At 32.9% G+C, this 22616-nt stretch overlaps 1 protein-coding gene across 3 annotated transcripts in view; it reads left to right on the top strand.

Annotated features, from left to right (window-relative positions):
• Positions 1-319: 319 nt before the first annotated feature.
• The window catches only part of LOC110447798 (uncharacterized threonine-rich GPI-anchored glycoprotein PJ4664.02-like), a 30707-nt gene continuing 8410 nt past the window's right edge, over positions 320-22616 (top strand). Inside the window, exons 1-11 of one of the 3 annotated variants that reach the window (XM_021493719.1) lie at positions 320-682; positions 14086-14144; positions 14830-14901; positions 15362-15433; positions 17318-17464; positions 18857-18970; positions 19311-19364; positions 20349-20462; positions 20803-20856; positions 21841-21954; positions 22295-22348. In XM_021493719.1, coding sequence (XP_021349394.1) covers positions 14094-14144; positions 14830-14901; positions 15362-15433; positions 17318-17464; positions 18857-18970; positions 19311-19364; positions 20349-20462; positions 20803-20856; positions 21841-21954; positions 22295-22348 — 846 coding nt within the window. In that variant the 5' untranslated portion in view covers positions 320-682; positions 14086-14093. Of the gene's footprint in view, positions 683-2025; positions 2259-14085; positions 14145-14829; positions 14902-15361; positions 15434-17317; positions 17465-18856; positions 18971-19310; positions 19365-20348; positions 20463-20802; positions 20857-21840; positions 21955-22294; positions 22349-22616 lie in introns of those variants that run through there. The other 2 variants (XM_021493721.1, XM_021493722.1) reach the window with 2 other exon arrangements.

Genomic DNA, 22616 nt, shown 5'->3' on the forward strand with positions numbered 1-22616 from the left:
CATACAAAGCTCCCCTGGTGTTGTATTCATTTGCAAAAAGTGGGCGGTAATTATTTGTTTCAGCTTTGTGGTTCTTTACATACGTGATTTAAAGCAGTAATTATATTGCTGACGCTAAGTTACAGTAGTTGTGTACAAAACAATTTTATAAATGATTTCGTAAATTGTGAAATTCAATTAGTAATCCGCCTTTTTCGCGGAAACATTTATGTTCCTTACAGCGGTTCTGAGAATTCGATTAAACTCTTGTCTGTGTGGTTCATTCTGTATAGGTGGCATTGCGCATGTGCTAACAAAGTTACTCGAGCAATTTCATGGACAGTAGTTACGGGTATTTTGCACGGAACATTCCATATATATGATGATCTAGGCAAGAAGTTTGTACAAAATACTTAAGCAATCTGTCACCACGTGACAACATTATGCTATATAAGGTTCCGGATCGTCTGCTGGATAACCAAACTACTCGGTAGTGAAGCGGACGTAAAACGTATCAAGTAATCGTGGCATGCGTTTGTAGTCTAATACTGACCGTCAAGATTGTATTAGAGGACTTATAACCTGTCAGTTTACTCTGTCAACAATACTATACCGCGGATAGTGTTATATCCTGTTACCTCTTGGACTAATGTGGAATTTTGCTTTTCAAACGGATATGTTGCCTTTGTAGTCGGACAAAATTGTAAGTAGCAGGTTTTTCTTTACCATATTTTGATGATTAATTTAGTAGTATGAATGTTATGTTTTATACACGGATAGTGTACGTATTAAATGTGTTACAACGTCTTAAGACCGACTGGTTCCTTTGTCAAGCTATGACTGGATGACTATTTGTATTGTTTTCCTGTACAACGATGTGTCACTCGACTGCGGGATGTTCCGCATAGCGATAAAGTGTGTATACACACTATCAAATAAGTTACTGATTGGGTGTAGACCTAGCCTTCCTTCCATCTATGTCGTGTTTTGTACAAATGACTTAGTTGGAGTTTCCTTTGTGAAGCTCTGTTCATGCTTTGAGCTTTCCTAGATATATACATTAAGTAATGGCCCATGAATAAATATGATTTCGTATTTATACTTAGATCTTTCCTAATTTAGTTAAGTTGCTATAATTAAGCCAGATTTACATGGCTATGTACATGTAGTACTAATGGACATATAAAAAAACAAAATGCTTTGAAACTACTTTTATCGACAAGTGGGTAGATATACGGTCATATACATGCACGTACTGTGCACGAAGATACAACGTAGATAAATGAACCTTACCTGTTACCAGTTACCTGTCAATTACCAGGTAACGGGTACATTTTTGTATCACGTTTTTTTATGAAGGAGGTGTGGGATTTCCACACGAAGCCTTACAGGCACAATTAATACAGAAAAGGTCCAATTTGTGTTTGATTATTGTCAAATTATCGATGAACTCTAATAAGCAATACATTCAATATTATTCACTATATGTTTGCATACTGTGACTGTACCTGAAAGTACAACTCATTATTTTTTTCAGCTATGTTGTTCTTTACATATATGCTTTAAAGCAATCATTAAATCGCTGACGCTAGGTAACAGTAGATGTGTACAAAATCATTTCATAACTAATTTCGTAAATGATGAAATACGATACAGCTTTAGCCTTTATACAAACTTATTGCCGATTAATGCTAGTGGTGAGGATGACAACAACATTCACTGTACCTGATGTTCATCCTAATCAACAAATAACAAATAATGTAAACAAGGGTAAAATGTGGCCATAAGTTTAGTACAGCGAAAACAACAGGCTATGTCGAAATTGATTTATATATTCAGTTGCAGCTTTAAGCGATCACTAAATTATCACGTGCGCTGTTCACTGCATATTGTATCTGGCATGATATAAGCATGTGCTTGAACAGTTACTCGAGCAATGTCACGGACAGTAGTTACGGGTATTTCCACAAAGTGATGTCTGCCCGGGATGACTCATATATGTGATGATCTAGGCAAACGGTGCTGCGCATGTGCTGTACAAAGTTCTAAAGCAATCTCTGTTACGTCACAACACTATGCTCTATAAATCGCTACCTTGTCTGAAATAACTTTGTCTTCTACTATATACCGTTGCGGCCGCATTAGACGACTTACAACCTCTCAATTTTCTTTGTCAACAAAACCTAACTGCGGATAGTGTGTAAACCTGTACCTCTTGGATACATGTGGATTATTTTCCTTTTCAAACGGATATGTTGCCATTGTAATCGGACAAAATTGTAAGTAGCAGGTTGTTTTATTTGTTTTTTTCTTTACCAAATCCTGACGATTAATGTAAACGAATTATTAAGTAGTATAAACGTTATGTTTTATACACGTATAGTGTACGTATTAAACGTGTTGCAACGTCTTAAGACCGACTGGTCCCTTTGTCAAGCTATGATAGGCTGACTTTTTGTATTATTTACCTGTACAGTGATGCAGGATGTTCCGCATAGCGATAGAGTGTGTTTACACACTATTAAATAAGTTACTGGTTTAGTGTAAACCTAGCCTTCCTTCCATCTATGTCGTACAGATGACTTAGCTGGAGTTTCCTTTGAGAAGCTCTGTTCATGTTTTGAGCTTTCCTAGATATATACTTTAAGGCATGACCCATGAATAAATATAATTTAGCTGCATGTACATGGCTATGCACATGTGGCACTAATGGACAGATACAAAAGAAGTAGTTTTGAAACTACCTTTATCGACAAGTGTGTAGATATACGGTCATATTCATGTACTGACTGAGCACGAAGGTAAATACTAGATGAAGGAACCTTACATGTTACCAGTTACCTGTCAGGTAACGGGTACAATTTTGTATCACGTCTTACCTATGAAAGAGGTGGGGAATTTCCACACGAAGCCTTTCAGGCACAATTGATACAGAACAGGTGCAATTTGTGTTTGATTATTGTCAAACTATCGATGAACTCTAATATGCAATACATTCAATATTATTCACTATAAATTTGTGCACTGTTACTGTACCTGAAAGTACAACCTCATCATTGACAGTTTTACAATCATTTCAATTGTGTGTAACATGCATTAAAGAGTTAGAAAAAGTGCAAAAATACTGATTTGTTATCATATATGTATATGACGTACCTTAATTCAAATTGAGCCTTCCGGTTTAATTTTGATTTCATTACATCGGTCGACCGATCTAATTTTATTGCACATATGTGCGCGTGAAATTCCATAACGATGCGATCGAGTATTAAATCTCCCAGTTGTGCACACTATGTTAATGGTATATATGCTCGATGTGTTCATGGTAATTGTGATGCGCTGTGCTTTCAAGCGTACTTTCGATATACACATTTTAATCTGCATAACAATATAACGTGAAATTACTGATGTTCGTGGGGGTTTTAATATCGTTGATTTTGTGGGTAATTTGCATTCACTAATTCATATGTCCGCGAAGTGATTCCAAGTTTGGTATACAGCAGTTTTCCGTTTGAGCTGGCTATCGTAATCCACGAATGCATGCACCTACGAAATGATGTTTTGTCAGACACCACGAAATTTGGTCCCCGCAAAATTATCTCATTTACAGTGATATAAATATGTTTAACTGAATCAATGGTCTAGGCGTTATTATATAAATATGATCAAAAACGTATCGTTATTTCGATTGCGTCGTTATTTAAGGTAAAACTAAATAATGCTATATTACAAATTACAAAACTTTTTTTTANAAAAAAAAAAAAAAAAAAAAAAAAAAAAAAAAAAACTTTTTATTGAGTTGACTATGGTATTCCTAAACATTTTCTTCATATTGTTTGATAAGTCTTTTAGAAAGTCTATGCATGACAGCAAGTAACAATACGTAACCTATCATCTCCATCAAAAAACTGACCAGTGAAGCATAATGGTGTAAAATATGTACGAGTTGGCAATATATATAAAATCAAAGTAGATTCAGATTCGCTGCATTTAGCGTATGTCAAGTGATCTGTTTTAGATGTTCGAACACTAACCTAATTAAAGAATTTGTCGTAGAACAACTTGTGTGTTTACTCAGTCACAGCAGTTAAAGGATACACATACATGTTATAAAAATATGCATAAATTTAAATTTAGTAGTTTGCTGGTAAAATAAAGGCATAATTACATTGCTATTGAACGTAAAAGGAAGAAAGATTTTTTAAAGGTTTCAGGCTACACTCGATACATTTCGCAATTGCAAAATGATATAAAAATAGCACAATTGTTGTCTATCTTTAGAAAAACAGTAACACAGTAATATATACAACTCGATACTGTAAACGACTTTAAAGTATCCCAGGTCTAGCAACTTTACATTGGTAGTTGAATAGTTTATTTAGGATAACTGGCGAGATGTGAAACATGTCCAAACGATATATATGGGTGGGGTTTGATTGTTATGGTGTGAAATTTCTTTTGAAGACGTTTATTATTTCTGTCTTTGGTTACGAACGATAACAATCGCAATTAGAATGAACACAGTCGCAACTAGAAAAGAAAACATCTTTTCATTGCTCTAAACGATTCGCCTACATATCTTTTAACATATTGTCTAGTGCATTATACCCCTTCAGATCCGAACACCAAAAAGTGTACTAATTAGACCTCTGTTGGAATTGTATATGCATGCAGTTGAATAAATAAGTATCTTTTACGAAGAATTTTGATCATAAAGTGAAAAATAAACAAAAGAATCCCAAATATTCAAAAAACACCATCACATACTCAATTCATTTTCCGTACGCAGACGTATATATCTCAATATCAACGGAGTATATCCAAAGCAGAAAAAAGGTCTATCTGATCGAAGACGTGATGAAATTGTATTTGAAGGGCTTTTTCATTAGATTGAGATCACAGTTTGAGAAACAAAAGACGCTTTATATATCACGGCCAGTCACCGTGTATCTTACTACAGGCACGGGTCCCAAACACATAAATAGCTAAATCAGGCAAATCAATCTGATAACTGGTGTCTACAATCCGATCCCCACTTGTCGTGGTATCCACCCGTGTATACATAAAACTCATACTAAACCCTAGTTGTCTCAAAATAACCATAGCGTGACGGACCTTTCTTGTGTGCTTTTGTAACGTTTCACTGTAGGCTCACTCCAACTCTCGTGACATTGATAACGACTCTTTTCCGTCATTAACACAACGTCTAACCTTGCAATTATTGCTATCTACAATGATTCATTCCTGTGTCCCTGATGGTTAACCATGTATTAGTAACTATCCCGTCAATGAATAAATTAAAGGTAGGTTTAAAGTGTACTCTTTCACAACAAACCACTAAAATACTAGATATGGAGCAAGAAATCTCCTTGCCAACCAACCCGCTGTCACATCAATGACAATTGGCTTATTTTTTCGTAATTTATTTGTTAGTCGCTTCTCCAAATAGGCAAAAAGGATAACATTTCTAGGCTCGAAGATAAATCAGCTGCAAGGAGCAAAACATAAAAAAGACAAAAGACCAAACTTGAAGAACAACTTGATTTCATAAAAATGGAGAAGAATATAAATTCCTTTAGAATTCAGGCAAAATCAACATGTCATGCTGTGATGAATCATCGTTGCTATCACAGGATTACTGTAATCCTTTTTATCTATTATTACAGTTAACTTCTTTCGTTGTAAACAATGCCTATATCATATTAACGAAAGTCCGGTAACATGTAACCTACCTTTAATTATCAAGAAAATGTGCGTCGGGCCTGTTTGTCCAACTTTTGTCTTTTACCCTGAACCAGAAATTTCTGGTGATATTGATGAAGCTCAGATATCTTATTGACTCCAAAGTTTGGAATATAAATGCAATAGATTAGAATTCTTCTGAGCGGATTAGGATTTTGTCAAACTCATAATATTATAAAAATCAAAACAAAAACAAGCTAGTTAAAACAATAATCAAATGTGGTTTACACTGTCATAGTGACAGCAAATAGTGAATACAACGCAATGCAATAAACTTAATTAAATTTCTACTAGAAAGGATTACTTGACCCTTGACCTACAACTTCTAAAATGTCAACGAAAACCTCAAATACTACGAAATCACTTTTTACTTTCCTTATTAAAACTTTAAATATTGTCCTTGAATAACCGCCACCCAAAAACCTAACATAATAAATATAAAGACGACGTATGCAAATTGAATAATGCCTAAACTATGTCTCAATACTTGGCATTTGCCCAACATTTTGGAAGGGTAATCTATGACTCAGTTATCTTTTGTTTCTAAACAAAGACCATGTTGAAATACTTCGCTGTTCCCGGTATTTTTTTTACGTTTTTTCGCAGAACCGTGTCAACCAGCTCAGGCATGTTTCATACAGTGGTTATGACTATCCGATTATTTTTTGTCTGCATGGGACATTCCATATATATGATAACCTAGGCAAGCGGTTTTGCGCATGTGCTGTACAAAATACTCAAGCAATATATGTCACGTGTACAACCATGCTATATAAACTCTGCCTTATTTGGCATGAAGTTGTCGTCTATTACCGACCGATGGGGCTGTTTTAGAGGGCTTACGACTTGTTTGATTTTTTTCATCAACAACATTATAGTGCGGATTGTGTTATATCTTATATATCCTGGATTAATTTGGAAATTTGTTTTCAAACGGATATGTTGCTTTTGTAGTCGGACAAAGTTGTAAGTATCTTTTGATTTGTCATTTTTTTTTTCTTTACATACGATTTTAACGTTTATCATAAAACAAATTACCAAGTAGTATAAATGCTTTTGTATACACAGATAAAGCTCGTATTAAATGTGTTTAAACTTTCAAGACCGACTGGTTCCTTTGTAAGGCTATGACTGTAAAAGCGATCTGTATTGTTAATCTGTACAAAAATGTGACGAATTGTAAACTTCATACCTCACTTTACTGCGGGGCGTTTTGCCTCTTGATAAAGTGGGTATACACACTTATCGAAAACATTCCGGCTGGGTGTAGATGTAGTCCTTCTCCTCTTTATATTGTTCATACGGGTAATTTAGCTAGTGTTTCTCCTCCGCTTTGTCCATGTTTTGAGTTTTCTTATTTCGATTGCTTCTTTGGAGTTGTGTCCCTTCCGTTGAAAATCTCCAATCGCGAAAGTGTGGGCTAAAATAGCTGTCGTAACGATGTAAACAACGTCGCGGCAGTGATGGCCGACATGCAAGCCCGACGTAAAATCGGCCGTTTTAAATGTAAACTAAACGCCTTAATTGAAAATATTAACAACAACGATGTCCAATATCAACTGCTATACGACGACTATGCGACGAAACAAAGTGACGCTCGTTCACACATTGAAGTGACGCTGGCTAACGAGACCCCTATTAAGCTTCCTGACAATTTGACTGATGAGCCGACACCGACGTCCGATGAGGATCCCTCCAGTACTAGTGATCACGAATACGCCAATAACTTTTTAAACTGGTCGCAGGGTAAACGAGTGGTTGAACTGGCGATGTTATCTGAATACCTGGACAATTTTGTTTTATATTGGTTATTACATTTACATTTTACTGTATTATATTCGTATATAAAAAGTGATATATTGTATGTTGTAAATTGTATTATTATTGGTACAAATGTAAGAGTTGTCTCTCTTTTTAGTTTAGGTTTTTTGTATCTTTATAATTTTTTGTTTAATAAGAAAGTCCGGAAGATATTTACTTTTTGTCACCTTAATTTTCTTTTTGTTGTCCTAAACGTGTTGCATTGGCACTCGGAATTTTATTGATTCATGTAACGGGCATTTTTGTTTGTTTTAGTATTATTGTTAGAAAATTACTCAGTTTTTGTGTTTTGTTCATCAATATTGTCCCATTGAAAAAAAGTCATAAAAAAAATGATAACATCCTAAAAAATCTGAAGAAACTACTGCAAGGTATGGGTTATTGTTCAGAAATAAATTTGTTATGCAAAGCGATGCCGTAGGGAAAACACAATGTCTCATTACATTTTTAGGCGGAGGGACGGGGATCCTTAAGCGTATGTCCACTCAGCTGTTTTGTACGAAATGGCGAATCATACCAAAGATTCGATTCGGGAGGAGGGATGTATGATAACTGGGGTTGGGACAACGTCCACGGTATGCCGTGTTGGTTTTTTTTCTTTTGAATGAAACGCTGAAAAGACAGCAGCAAACAATGAACCCTCAGGAATTGCATTGCAACCGTGTTTGAATGTGGAACAGTTTACTCCTTTTTTGATGACCATTTAAATAAGAGCCCATCTAAAAACTGGATGCGATAAAATTCAAGAGAATTTTTCATTATCTGTGTGCATCATAATTGCTGAGATAGTATGATGTTGCTTAGGTATATTAACATCAGTTTATAAACTTAATTCCATTAGATATTGATTTAAGAAGAAGGATAGATTTCTAATGAGAAAAATGGTTTTGGAAGAGGGAAAAAAAACATCCAAACATCAATGCATACCTCGATTTATGTATCTTATATATACTTGTATATTAACCACTATTTAATTCAGCCAACAACCAAAAACCCGACGTATACTTCAAACCACGACATACAGTATGTATTGGTTTTAACATGTAAGTCTGTTCGACACATACTTAAAATAGATCTCTACAATTATAAGGTTTTCAACAGGTTTGTGTATGAATGGACCCATATTAATACATGTATAGGGTTACATTAATAAATCGTGTCTTAAGAGCTCAAATACTAATTAAGTTGAGCTATAAATACCCATCCATAGGCCGTGTGCTACTCTTAGAATGATGCAGATCTTTTTCAATGTAAAACAAGTATATAACACTATATGGCATTTCGACGGGCGTATTTTGTTCCACCCGACGTGTAATGTACACTTCTATCAAACTGATTAGTTAAAGTTTGACAGACAATTTTGTATATGTCCCTTCGAATTATGCTTGATAAATATTTAATTGTTAAATGCATATAGTCCATGAACCAGTATAGCTAGTCTGTACTATCTGGTAAGAAATATAGAATTAGAAAATATGTGATAACACTCAACTGGAGGTAGCTTTTTGAGTTTATTAGCCTTTTTTTATACCTACTCTTAAATAAACTGTGGTAAAAAAAATGTTTATACAAGGTGTGGTATCATAACTCAAATAAACAGCAATTTCTATTAATCAAAACTAAATGATAAACACTCGTTGATGTTTCGTATAGATTAATTATTGTTTATGAAAAAGTGTGTCGTTGGTTACAGACATATATCAGTGACTATTTCTTTTGTGATAAATCATACTGATTTTGAATAGTGTTTACTTATATTTTAATGTAGAAAAGTAAATAAAAAGTCGGAACAAATAGGACTGCATGGGTATATGGAAATTTATTGTGAAATCACTCTAAATTGTAAAATTTTCAAATAATAGTATTTATTGGCTTAAACCTTCTAGTTTGTTCGACAGACGTATTCATGTATTGGATCGCATTAACAAATCGTGTCTTAAGAGCTCGAATACTAATCAACTTGAGCTATAAATACCCATACATTGTACATGTATACGTCTATCAAACTGCTTCGGTAAAGTTTGACAGATGGTTTGTAAATGGCTTTTCGAATTATGCTTGCAGTACAGATCAGCAAACTTTGTTTATAAGTACGTTATATATTTACATCACCGAATGGAACAGAAAAAACAACATGGGTATATGGCTATATATTTTGAAATAAAAAGTTCTTAATTTCTTTCGTTACTTTTGTATATCAAGGGCATACAATGCTAATGTAATCCCCTAAATGTTAAACTACCTAACTTTGTCAGAGTATTGGACTTTGATTAACGCCATGATATCTACCTTTCTATTGATCAATGTTATTTTTTAATTAAAATAAAGAATTTCCTTACTTTTTTCAGGAAAATTATTGATGTTTTTCGATGTTATTTCACAAGTGGATAAGCAGGTGAGAATTGAGCAAAGAACCACTTGCCAGCTTTGAATACCGTCTTAGACTTACTCACAGCAGAAAGCTGTGGGGGATTATATTAAGAACCGACACCCTGCAAAGAGCTTACACCGCTAGACACGGGTTTCTGAAAAAGAACATACAATGCAAAGGACTTCTCTTTGAAGTCCTTATGCAGTAGGTAGAGCGTCAATGAACAATACGATTGATTTGGTCCAAAAATGGTGAGAACGGCAAGGTTAGCTCAGCTGCATGTAACGAAGCTGAAAGGCAGCAACTTCCCGTTAAGCTGAGTTCAGACTAGACGTTATTTGTCCTGTATATCTTGCTTCTCATCAGTCAATCGATCCTGAAGCAGATCAGAGTCTGTAAAAGGAGAGATTAAAGAAGTCCACGAAGAACAAGATTTGAAGGCAGTGACGAGACATCATCTGGACTGTATAATGTCTTCATCCTGAAACACACGCTAGTCCCTCAACTCCAGCTAAAATGTTGACCTTGGGGGAAAGCGTAATCAGATAGGTAAAATCCGAAGTCAGCCACCTCGATTTGCAGCTCGGACACTCGGGAACAAGAGTAGTAGAATGATTATTTTTACACCACACGAGCCCGAGAGGCAGTCAGTGCAGAAGTCACAATTATAAAGAATGTAAAAGGATAACCACAAGGGTTGGTCGCTTACGGGACCGATTACGCCCATTGAGGTGGCGATCCTCGCCGACAATTAAGATAGCGTCCACACGAAGCGCACGCATACATGCAATAAGATTGGAAGTATCAGCAAACACCTCAATATCGGCTTCAACTGCCATCCGAAGAAGACCCTTCTGGCCGTAGACACTGGCTTGGCAAAGGGAACCACTTCAAGTCAAAGTTCAGATGACTCCGAATGGGAACGCCTCTTAGCCGAGCACTTGTCCATCTTGGCAAAATCAACACTCCCAAATGGAAACCCTAGCCTTGTCCGTTTCTGCCAGGATTTTGGATCGCCAAACCACTAACACGCTGGTTTGCTTGGCCAGTGAACACATGCGCGCATAATCGTTTAATCTCATATCCAGGAGAAAGCACTGGATCGACACCGCTCGACTGTTCCACCGACCCGAAGCCCGACGTATATATCGGGTTCCGGGTCAACGATAAAAAAATAAGATAAAGCAGCATTAGGGAGAGGTAGATTGGAGGGAGGGGTCTAATTAAACGAACTGTTATTTAATGGAATTGTTTTAGGCTAAATAATGTAATAATGTATTTTTGTACTAGTAGATCGATTCAATACTGATATGGTTAAATGTTACGGTATAGCAGTAACTTATGTATATGTCATACACAACATTAACTATATTTTTACGTGTACTTGTTTAGATGACAATCAGTGATATTTTGTATATATCATATTTCTACAAAAAAATATTTGCATAACGTGCGATTTTTATTTTTTCCCGAGGGGTGGGTTTTTTGTTGATAATTGACCAAAAAACAGTAATACAATTTGATATGTTCATGGAGCGTAAACTTAAGTGTAGGATAATTTGTTTTCAAATTCATGTAATTCAACATGGTAATTATCTTAAAAGGTCTTCTTGCGACAGAAAATTCGTGTATGAAAAAAAGTCACCTATTTTTATAAATCAGCAATGTACCAATAAGTGCCTACAGTAACAAACACCAACTACTAGGCTAGTTTTAACAACACTTTGAACGTCAGAATACTTGAGCTACGTGCAGGATAATTTTCAATGAAAAATAATAAGAGAAAATGTGTAGCTTGAACAGAATGGATTATTTTATGGTTATGCAGTTTCAGCGAATTAGATAGAGAGAATGAATATTAAACGGCTTAAAACACAAAAAGCAACCATCATTGAAATGCTGTTACATAGTTTTTTTCTGACTCGAAAGATAAAGACTTTGACCGAAATTATAAGCAAAGCTATTGATAGATTTAGGAATTTTTAACTTAATGTCATACTGGGATTACCGTTAAAGTAAATCAATATTATTCTTACACAGAGGCATCATCGAGTTATTATATCTTTATAACGTGACTTGTGTTCCCATGTCAATATTTTATCAATAAACGTAAAACGAGACAGGCAAAGTGTTGTGCTTTTGGAAGATATCGACAGGACTATTATTTGAGTTATACATTTTGAGTATATGTTGTTTTCCTTGGGGAAATATTTTTGAACCTTTTATAAATAATTTATAATTGATCACGAGCAAAGTTATTTTATTGGAGTTAACTCGATGGTCATTATATACAATAGTGTATTTAATGAAAAAAAAAATCTATCCTGCCATTTAATGATTTTATTTTACTTATTTATTTAGTATGTTTTGGTACCCATTGGTCAAAGAACTTGTTTTCTTGATAACACATATTCACATTAACTGCCTTCAAATAGGATATGTGTTTACTTAATATGGGTATTTTGTGGTGTAAGAAATCAGGTTGCTACATCAAATCATGTTTCTCTTTGTTTCATTCAATCCTGATAAGTATTACACTGATAAATGAGAATATAAATGAGTAGGGTTGGCTATCAAAATCCGACAATGATGCTTTGCTACAAATTGATGCGAAACGGATGATATTGTTTGATTTTGGTAAAAAAAAAAAATATTCAGTTTGTTATTTCTAAGGGTTGGCTCTTAATTTATTTTAAATAATATCATGGGTTCTAATTGATTATTTTAGTATATCAGTTAGTACAACCATATTGTATACATATACAATTGCTTTATTTGGAATTATTTGTTGAATCCAAGACCGCCTACAGAAAGTAAATTGGCTCTAATTGCATACATGGTCATATGCCATATTCAACGAATTGTTCCTTAGTCGAATATATAGAAAAAGCCTTAATGATAAATGGTTACAGTTGTGTGTCCGGAAAGTGTCAAGAATGGGTTTAGCTCCCATATAACAGAACAGGTAAATAACGTTTTGATGATTGACCTGAGTGTTACCTGGTCTGTGCCTGACAAATAGAGCTGATATGTGATACATTATGAAAACACAACTGGACGTTAGATATTTGTTATTTGCATTCGTTTAAGTCTATAGCTCCCCTTCATCTGTATTTTCACACCCCGGCGTGTTACGTTGGGAAAACTACGGTCCAGGTACATATACATATACGTGACCGTGTCAATATGTGTTATTTTACATGTGTCGATTTTGGTCGTTTAAAAAACACCGAAAAAACAATTTCTAAATTTAAGAAAATATCGAGAGAAAGATCAGCTTATTGATGTAGCTAGCATTGAAATGTACTTTAGAATAAAGTTTATATGTTTAGACACGAAGCCCTATATATTGTTAGGCCATTTCTCAATTTACATCAACCACGATTGTCACCGCAAAACGTTCATCCATCGTACGCCCAAATGTGCGCAAGCAATAATCGGCCGGATTTTAATTGTTCACCCTTCATGCACACTCCATGCGCACATCGCACATCCTATAACGCTGTGGGATCCCACAACTGAATATGTGAGACCTGTCTCAGGAGGAAATTGCTCACAACGCGATTAAATAATTACTTAAATTGTAAAGCATCTTATAATTTGATCAACTTAGTGCCTTTGCCGTTGGTCTAATGTCGAACTCACTTAAAAACACAAAAATAACTTTAAAAATTGTACATTACCACTTTTACTTTCTTATTGCAAAATTTTACCCTTAATATGGAATAATCCGCTGAAACGGAAACTGATGTCATCTTTAACACATACAAAAATATGTTGCAGTTTTCAAGCAAATTTTCAGGTTTATCAATCTAATTTGTATTTGCTATATATTTATACGAAGCGATCTGATATCCACATCTTTTAATTGTATATAAAACATGAAGGGCATGGGTTATCATTTAAAACAAAATGTATGTTACTTTTTCAATGTGTTTTCTTTAAACACACGCACTGTGCAAAATTTAAAAGAAAATATATTTTATATGTTTTACCTCCTTTTTGAAAATCAAAAATACTGTGAAGGAGGGAGGAAGTGGTATAAAATGCATTGGCTCATCTACGAGTAAAATGTTATTCTGCTATTTTTTTGCATTGTGTTTAGGTTTTTCCTACTTTGCTAACACTATCTGATAAAAACATAAGCTGTTTGCATTCTCTTTAATTTTCAGTGCCTTCAATGAAAATGACGGATAGGACTATCGGGTTGAAAATCATAATTGTTGCAATGGTAAGCTAATATACTTTCCCTGCCTAAAGTCTCAATCGCAGAATAGTGTACACATTTGCATATTCCTTACGATGCATAATGCAGAGAGGTGTTCGCAAAAAATAAAAGGAAAAAAAAACCCCAAAACACGCGAAACCAGGTGTATGTGAAAGCAGTTATTCATAGATGGCTTTTTTCATCTGGATCTAGTTCATTTAAGGTAAAAGGGAAAGAGTGTGTGTTAATTTACAGTCATAAATATATGCAAATACAATTTGATATAAAAAAGGAGCAGGAACAAGAAAAATGTACATTTGCATTTGGAAGACGAACGTAAGATACATATGTGAGTGTACATATGCAATTTGAAAAAATATACAGTATTAAGATAACAGTGATGTAGAATAGGTAAAAGGGATAAAAAAGTGAGTTTAAAAATGTTATATTACATAAGCGAAAGGGAAAGCAAAATGCTAGCAAAACCAAAGATAACAGAAAAACATGATGATCGTTTCGCCAGTGAACATCTGAATAATCAATAACTGTAACATAAATAATTGAAATCATAAGTATACAACTTCTTGACAGTCATTGCAATTTCTAAAAGGATACCGCTGCAATTATATTAAGACGTAACACACATTGGGAAATATTTTCGGGTTGCATTTACAGAACAAACATATATTTGATATGATTTTCTTCACAGGTCCTCTTACAATCAGCCACATCCGACGTTAAAAATGAATCAGTAATGAAAGAAGGAGCAGATCCTAACATGGTAAGACTAACTGTTGGTCTAATTAATTAATATTCAATGTATGTGTGTGTATTTTTTGTGGAATATATAACGAGGGTGAGAAAATGATGAACGAAAGCTACTGGTAGCCCGACTTTAATTTTTATCTTCTAACATTTTCGAATCCCGAGTTATATATTCCTCTATAATTTACAATAAATATGTTTATTAGATATATTTAACCAAGTAAAATGAATCATTTTGTTTCGGGATGACTATATTTCTTTATTTCACATCAAACTGCATTGTTTTTATTATATCTGACTCTATGGACGTTTGTCGTATTGTGTTAATTGAATTCATAAGTATAAAACTTCTTGACAGTCATTGCAATTTCTAAAAGGATACCGCTGCAATTATATTAAGACGTAACACACAAAGGGAAATATTTTCGGGTTGCATTTACAGAACAAACATATATTTGATATGATTTTCTTCACAGGTCCTCTTACAATCAGCCACATCTGAGTTAAAGAGTGAGTCACTAATGAAAGAAGGAGCAGATCCTAACATGGTAAGACTAACTGTTGGTCTAATTAATTAATATTCAATGTATGTGTGTGTATTTTTTGTGGAATATATAACGAGGGTGAGAAAATGATGAACGAAAGCTACTGGTAGCCCGACTTTATTTTTTATCTTCTAACATTTTCGAATCCCGAGTTATATAATTTACAATAAATATGTTTATTAGATATATTTAACCAAGGAAAATGAAACATTTTGTTTCGGGATGACTATATTTCTTTATTTCACATCAAGCTGCATCGTTTTTATTATATCTGACTCTATGGACGTTTGTCGTATTGTGTTAATTTACCATGGATATATTTTAAGAGGATTTTCTATTATCAGCTGCTATTTGCTGGAACGTTTTTAAGATTAAATAAGTTCAGCGAAACATCTGGATCAAGTGCTTGGAAGTTATTAGGTAGATCTTAGGTGTGAATTGATTTGTTTTTGTTTGTCCTTTAGCAAATCTCGTTTGCGGGGGTGTTTTGAAACGGTCACTAAGAGATTAAACTATCATGATCAACCCTCTTTCAAAGGCCGGCCTGTCCTGACATTTTCTATTTTGAAAAGGAAGCAAATATCAGTCATGCAGGCTCTTTGGTATTAAAGACCCTGACCCAATCGTTGATATATGTAAGGATCCACAATCTCTCTACTCAATACTCATGCTTTTATTTACGGTTTTCAATCACAAGACGTAAATATGAATAGAAATATTGTGGAGACTGTTCAGAATTATATTAGAGACACCAGACGTTTTATTGGGTTCGCAAGTAACATAATCTTTCTTATAACCATTGGGATAATTGAAATAAATCAAAAACAAAATACAAATAATCTCTTATTTTAATACTAAAAAAACTACACATATGCATATACAATTTGTTAATTCAGCACTAAAAATATCATATTTTTATTATTATTTTTAATTTGTTGCTAGAAAATAAGATGAATCACTGCATACAACCCAAAGTAATTCAATTAAAAATTGAGTCAAACGTCAGCGCTCCCACGCCTTTCTTTGCAATATGGATATATACGATTGAAATTGCCAAACAAAACATCAGTACATTTGTTATGCTCAAAATGAGCAGAAACCCGTGTATTGTTTACCCCCCCAGTAATACAAATGTATAACATTGTGTTTAAAAACGTACTATTTATGACAAACGTTGTCTTGTCTCGTTGCATTTAACATAGAGGCAAGGCAAGGGAGCTTTCCATTTTGAGAATAAAATAATGTAATTTGTTTAAAAACAAAAGAAAATTATATTTTTTTTTTATCTCACATCTGTTTTACGACATCATAAATTTTGGCGGAAACGTCGAACTCTTTTATTTCTGAAAAATCCATTAAGATTTTGTGTGCAGAAATTATAAATTTTAACGCCTTTGTGTTGACCAGACGCAATAATTATATTTATATTATACGCCATATTAATTGTGGCATATTAATGCAAATCAAATTACATTGGAAGTTATAATTTTGCATTTAGCAATATATTATGCAATCTCACCTATATTTAAGCCTCTAACAAACATCTTTTGGTCTGAACAATGTAATAAGAATCAACAGTTTGCAAACGTTTGACTGTATTTGTGTCATTAAGTTTGAGAAGTTATCCAAATAAAATCACATATTTCCTAAAGCTCTTGTAAAATTTGAAAATAATTATGCATATATATCGTATATTTTAATTGGAACATTATATATATATATAAATTTAAGATATCATCCAAATGGTATTAAGATTCGTTGTAAAAGTAACATTTCTTCATCAACATAGTTAAGTTGGAATATTGAGTATATTATTTTAAAACTACAAATCATATTACATTCCATTCTGAGATAAATTAAAAGTTTGGTTCCTGTTTGATTTTACAGTATGGATCTGATCGGAAGCTCGCACTTGGGTGCCTACGATTTGGCTATATTTTTACCTTCAACATTGTACAGAGGACGTGCTATAAGATAAAAGCTATATTTCAAACAGAATATTTGGACGGAATTTTATCATACGGTCACTTAGAGGTACACAAATTCTTACTGTTTCATTGTTTCAATGCAATACACATTTTAAGTATTTGTTTATTCTCAAACAAATTATACGGAATGTAAAAAAGAATATCGTATATGTTTATTGAATCTTTAAATTCACAATGTAACATTTATATGTAAAAGACATTACATGCATGGTGTAACAATTTATTGTAAAAGTGATTTTCTCATCAAAATAGTTTAGATGTAATATGGAGTATACATTTTAAGAAATACAAATCATACAAAATTGCATTTTGAGATAAGATTATAGTTCGGTTCCTGTTTGAGTTTACGGTTCTCGATTCGCATCGTCGCACCAACAGCACTCTGCCCTATGACAATTGTAGAGAAGTGGGAGGGGCACCGGCTGTCATTGTATATGTTTGGTGATGTTTATACTGGTAACGAGGAAGTTTTATAAAAAAAAACTACATGTCAAACAGAGGGTATTTGTAAGAAATTAACATAGAAATATTTTATCTGACAGTCACTTAGAGATAAAACTATTATGAATGTTTCTTTATTACAATGCGATACACATTTTAAGTATTTTTGTATTCTCATAAAAATATACGAAAAAGAAAATAGGCACTTTCAATATGTCTGGACCATTGACATAGAAAGTATTAAATTGTTCTCATACATTAAAAGTCAATTAATGAAAGAAACCCCAGTAGAAAATATTATTTCGAAACAAACGAGAGAAACATATAATTGATTAATCAGAAAATATAAACACGTTCTGATACGATTTGGAGATCGCAATAATGTAATTTGTTGGAAAAGATAGAAAATTGTCAAAAAAATATATATATTATATCTGTTTAACGAATCATATGATATCTCCGCCACATCATACATTTTGGCGGAATTGCGGAACTCTGTTTGCTCCTGAAAATACGATTGAGAATGTATGTGTGTTGAACAGGTTCTAACGTCATTATGTTTTATTAGACGCAACTAGATTATTTATATTATACGCCGTATAGGATTGTTGAATATTACTGAAAACAAAATTACAAAAGGAGTTGCAATTTACAATTAGCAATGAATTATGCAATCACACTTATATTATAGCCTCTTATCAATAGCATAAGAACTCAAGAACGTAATAACAATGGACACTTCGTGAAGGTGTGACTATATTTGTTGAAGGTATGATATATATTTGATTAAGTTTAAGACGCCAATGAACATAACACAAATAGGTCTTAAGTCTATTGTAAAAATGAAAAACATCATGAATATCGTATATGTTTATTGAAACTTCAAAATTCATAATGTAGCAACTTTAAGTAAAAGACATAACCTGCATTGTGTTAAAATTTAATGTAAAGTAACTTTCTCGTCAAAATAATTTTGTATATTTTTATTATATCTCAGGATATCAAACTCAAGTACCAAACACACCAAACACATCAACAGATTCCAATGGCATCTTGTTGCGGAACAGACAACAGTCAATTAGTCAGAATTCTGAAGATGATTGTTCAAGAGGTAAAAACGATTTGCAATAAGCAATGAAGTACTCATTCACACTTATATTAGAGCCTCTAACAAAAAACAAAACATCTCAACAATGTATTAAGTATCAACACTTTGCACAAGTTGGACTTTATTTGTTGAAGGTATGATATACATTTAATTAGGTTCAAGAAGCCAATGAAAATAATACACTTTTTTTTTTCTTTTTTTTTTCTTCTAAACATTGAAAAAGATTATAAATATCGTATATGCTTATTGGAATTTTAACTTCATAATGTAGTATTTATTATTGAAAGACATAACCTAAAGGTTGTTACAATTCATTTTAACTTTTTTTTTTTTTGATTTCAAGAACAAAAGGATACTTGGCGGAATGAGGATGCCGCCTTTGCTACAGGAGAATGAGGTAACGAGGAATTGTTATAAAATAAGAGCAACGTGTCAAGTAGATAATATTTGTACGGAATTAACGCAAACATATTTTGTCAAACGTTCACTTCGAGGTAAAACAATACTAATTGTTTTATTATGACAATGCTAAACACGTTTTAAGTGTTTGTAATCTCTCAACCATTATACGGGAAAGGAAATTGACACTATTAGTATGTCTGAAATATGAAAATAGACAATAGTAATTGGTTCTCATTTGGGTTTAAAGTCAAATTATGAAAGAAACCCCTGAAGTACAATTTATTATGAATAACGAGAGAAGAACATATCTTATTAAAATTTTAAAAATATGTACACGCTATGCTCCGATTTCGGGAATGCAACAATTTTAATTTGTTAAAAAAGACACAAAATAGTCAAAAACAAAAACATATCATATCTGTTTTACGAATCATATGATATCTCCGCCACATCGTACATTTTGGCGGAATCGTGGACTGTTTTGTTTCTGAAATTACCATTGAGATTGTGTGTGTTGCTGGAGAGATTATAACGCCATAATGTTGATCAGACGCAATAATATACTTTATATTATACGCCGTATAGGATTGTTGAATATTACTGAAAACAAAATTACAAAAGGAGTTGCAATTTACAATTAGCAATGAATTATGCAATCACACTTATATTATAGCCTCTTATCAATAGCATAAGAACTCAAGAACGTAATAACAATGGACACTTCGTGAAGGTGTGACTATATTTGTTGAAGGTATGATATATATTTGATTAAGTTTAAGACGCCAATGAACATAACACAAATAGGTCTTAAGTCTATTGTAAAAATGAAAAACATCATGAATATCGTATATGTTTATTGAAACTTCAAAATTCATAATGTAGCAACTTTAAGTAAAAGACATAACCTGCATTGTGTTAAAATTTAATGTAAAGTAACTTTCTCGTCAAAATAATTTTGTATATTTTTATTATATCTCAGGATATCAAACTCAAGTACCAAACACACCAAACACATCAACAGATTCCAATGGCATCTTGTTGCGGAACAGACAACAGTCAATTAGTCAGAATTCTGAAGATGATTGTTCAAGAGGTAAAAACGATTTGCAATAAGCAATGAAGTACTCATTCACACTTATATTAGAGCCTCTAACAAAAAACAAAACATCTCAACAATGTATTAAGTATCAACACTTTGCACAAGTTGGACTTTATTTGTTGAAGGTATGATATACATTTAATTAGGTTCAAGAAGCCAATGAAAATAATACACTTTTTTTTTTCTTTTTTTTTTCTTCTAAACATTGAAAAAGATTATAAATATCGTATATGCTTATTGGAATTTTAACTTCATAATGTAGTATTTATTATTGAAAGACATAACCTAAAGGTTGTTACAATTCATTTTAACTTTTTTTTTTTTTGATTTCAAGAACAAAAGGATACTTGGCGGAATGAGGATGCCGCCTTTGCTACAGGAGAATGAGGTAACGAGGAATTGTTATAAAATAAGAGCAACGTGTCAAGTAGATAATATTTGTACGGAATTAACGCAAACATATTTTGTCAAACGTTCACTTCGAGGTAAAACAATACTAATTGTTTTATTATGACAATGCTAAACACGTTTTAAGTGTTTGTAATCTCTCAACCATTATACGGGAAAGGAAATTGACACTATTAGTATGTCTGAAATATGAAAATAGACAATAGTAATTGGTTCTCATTTGGGTTTAAAGTCAAATTATGAAAGAAACCCCTGAAGTACAATTTATTATGAATAACGAGAGAAGAACATATCTTATTAAAATTTTAAAAATATGTACACGCTATGCTCCGATTTCGGGAATGCAACAATTTTAATTTGTTAAAAAAGACACAAAATAGTCAAAAACAAAAACATATCATATCTGTTTTACGAATCATATGATATCTCCGCCACATCGTACATTTTGGCGGAATCGTGGACTGTTTTGTTTCTGAAATTACCATTGAGATTGTGTGTGTTGCTGGAGAGATTATAACGCCATAATGTTGATCAGACGCAATAATATACTTTATATTATACGCCGTATAGGATTGTTGAATATTACTGAAAACAAAATTACAAAAGGAGTTGCAATTTACAATTAGCAATGAATTATGCAATCACACTTATATTATAGCCTCTTATCAATAGCATAAGAACTCAAGAACGTAATAACAATGGACACTTCGTGAAGGTGTGACTATATTTGTTGAAGGTATGATATATATTTGATTAAGTTTAAGACGCCAATGAACATAACACAAATAGGTCTTAAGTCTATTGTAAAAATGAAAAACATCATGAATATCGTATATGTTTATTGAAACTTCAAAATTCATAATGTAGCAACTTTAAGTAAAAGACATAACCTGCATTGTGTTAAAATTTAATGTAAAGTAACTTTCTCGTCAAAATAATTTTGTATATTTTTATTATATCTCAGGATATCAAACTCAAGTACCAAACACACCAAACACATCAACAGATTCCAATGGCATCTTGTTGCGGAACAGACAACAGTCAATTAGTCAGAATTCTGAAGATGATTGTTCAAGAGGTAAAAACGATTTGCAATAAGCAATGAAGTACTCATTCACACTTATATTAGAGCCTCTAACAAAAAACAAAACATCTCAACAATGTATTAAGTATCAACACTTTGCACAAGTTGGACTTTATTTGTTGAAGGTATGATATACATTTAATTAGGTTCAAGAAGCCAATGAAAATAATACACTTTTTTTTTTCTTTTTTTTTTCTTCTAAACATTGAAAAAGATTATAAATATCGTATATGCTTATTGGAATTTTAACTTCATAATGTAGTATTTATTATTGAAAGACATAACCTAAAGGTTGTTACAATTCATTTTAACTTTTTTTTTTTTTGATTTCAAGAACAAAAGGATACTTGGCGGAATGAGGATGCCGCCTTTGCTACAGGAGAATGAGGTAACGAGGAATTGTTATAAAATAAGAGCAACGTGTCAAGTAGATAATATTTGTACGGAATTAACGCAAACATATTTTGTCAAACGTTCACTTCGAGGTAAAACAATACTAATTGTTTTATTATGACAATGCTAAACACGTTTTAAGTGTTTGTAATCTCTCAACCATTATACGGGAAAGGAAATTGACACTATTAGTATGTCTGAAATATGAAAATAGACAATAGTAATTGGTTCTCATTTGGGTTTAAAGTCAAATTATGAAAGAA

Source organism: Mizuhopecten yessoensis, unplaced genomic scaffold (assembly GCF_002113885.1).
Source record: "Mizuhopecten yessoensis strain PY_sf001 unplaced genomic scaffold, ASM211388v2 scaffold3621, whole genome shotgun sequence".
NCBI classification, from domain to species: domain Eukaryota; kingdom Metazoa; phylum Mollusca; class Bivalvia; order Pectinida; family Pectinidae; genus Mizuhopecten; species Mizuhopecten yessoensis.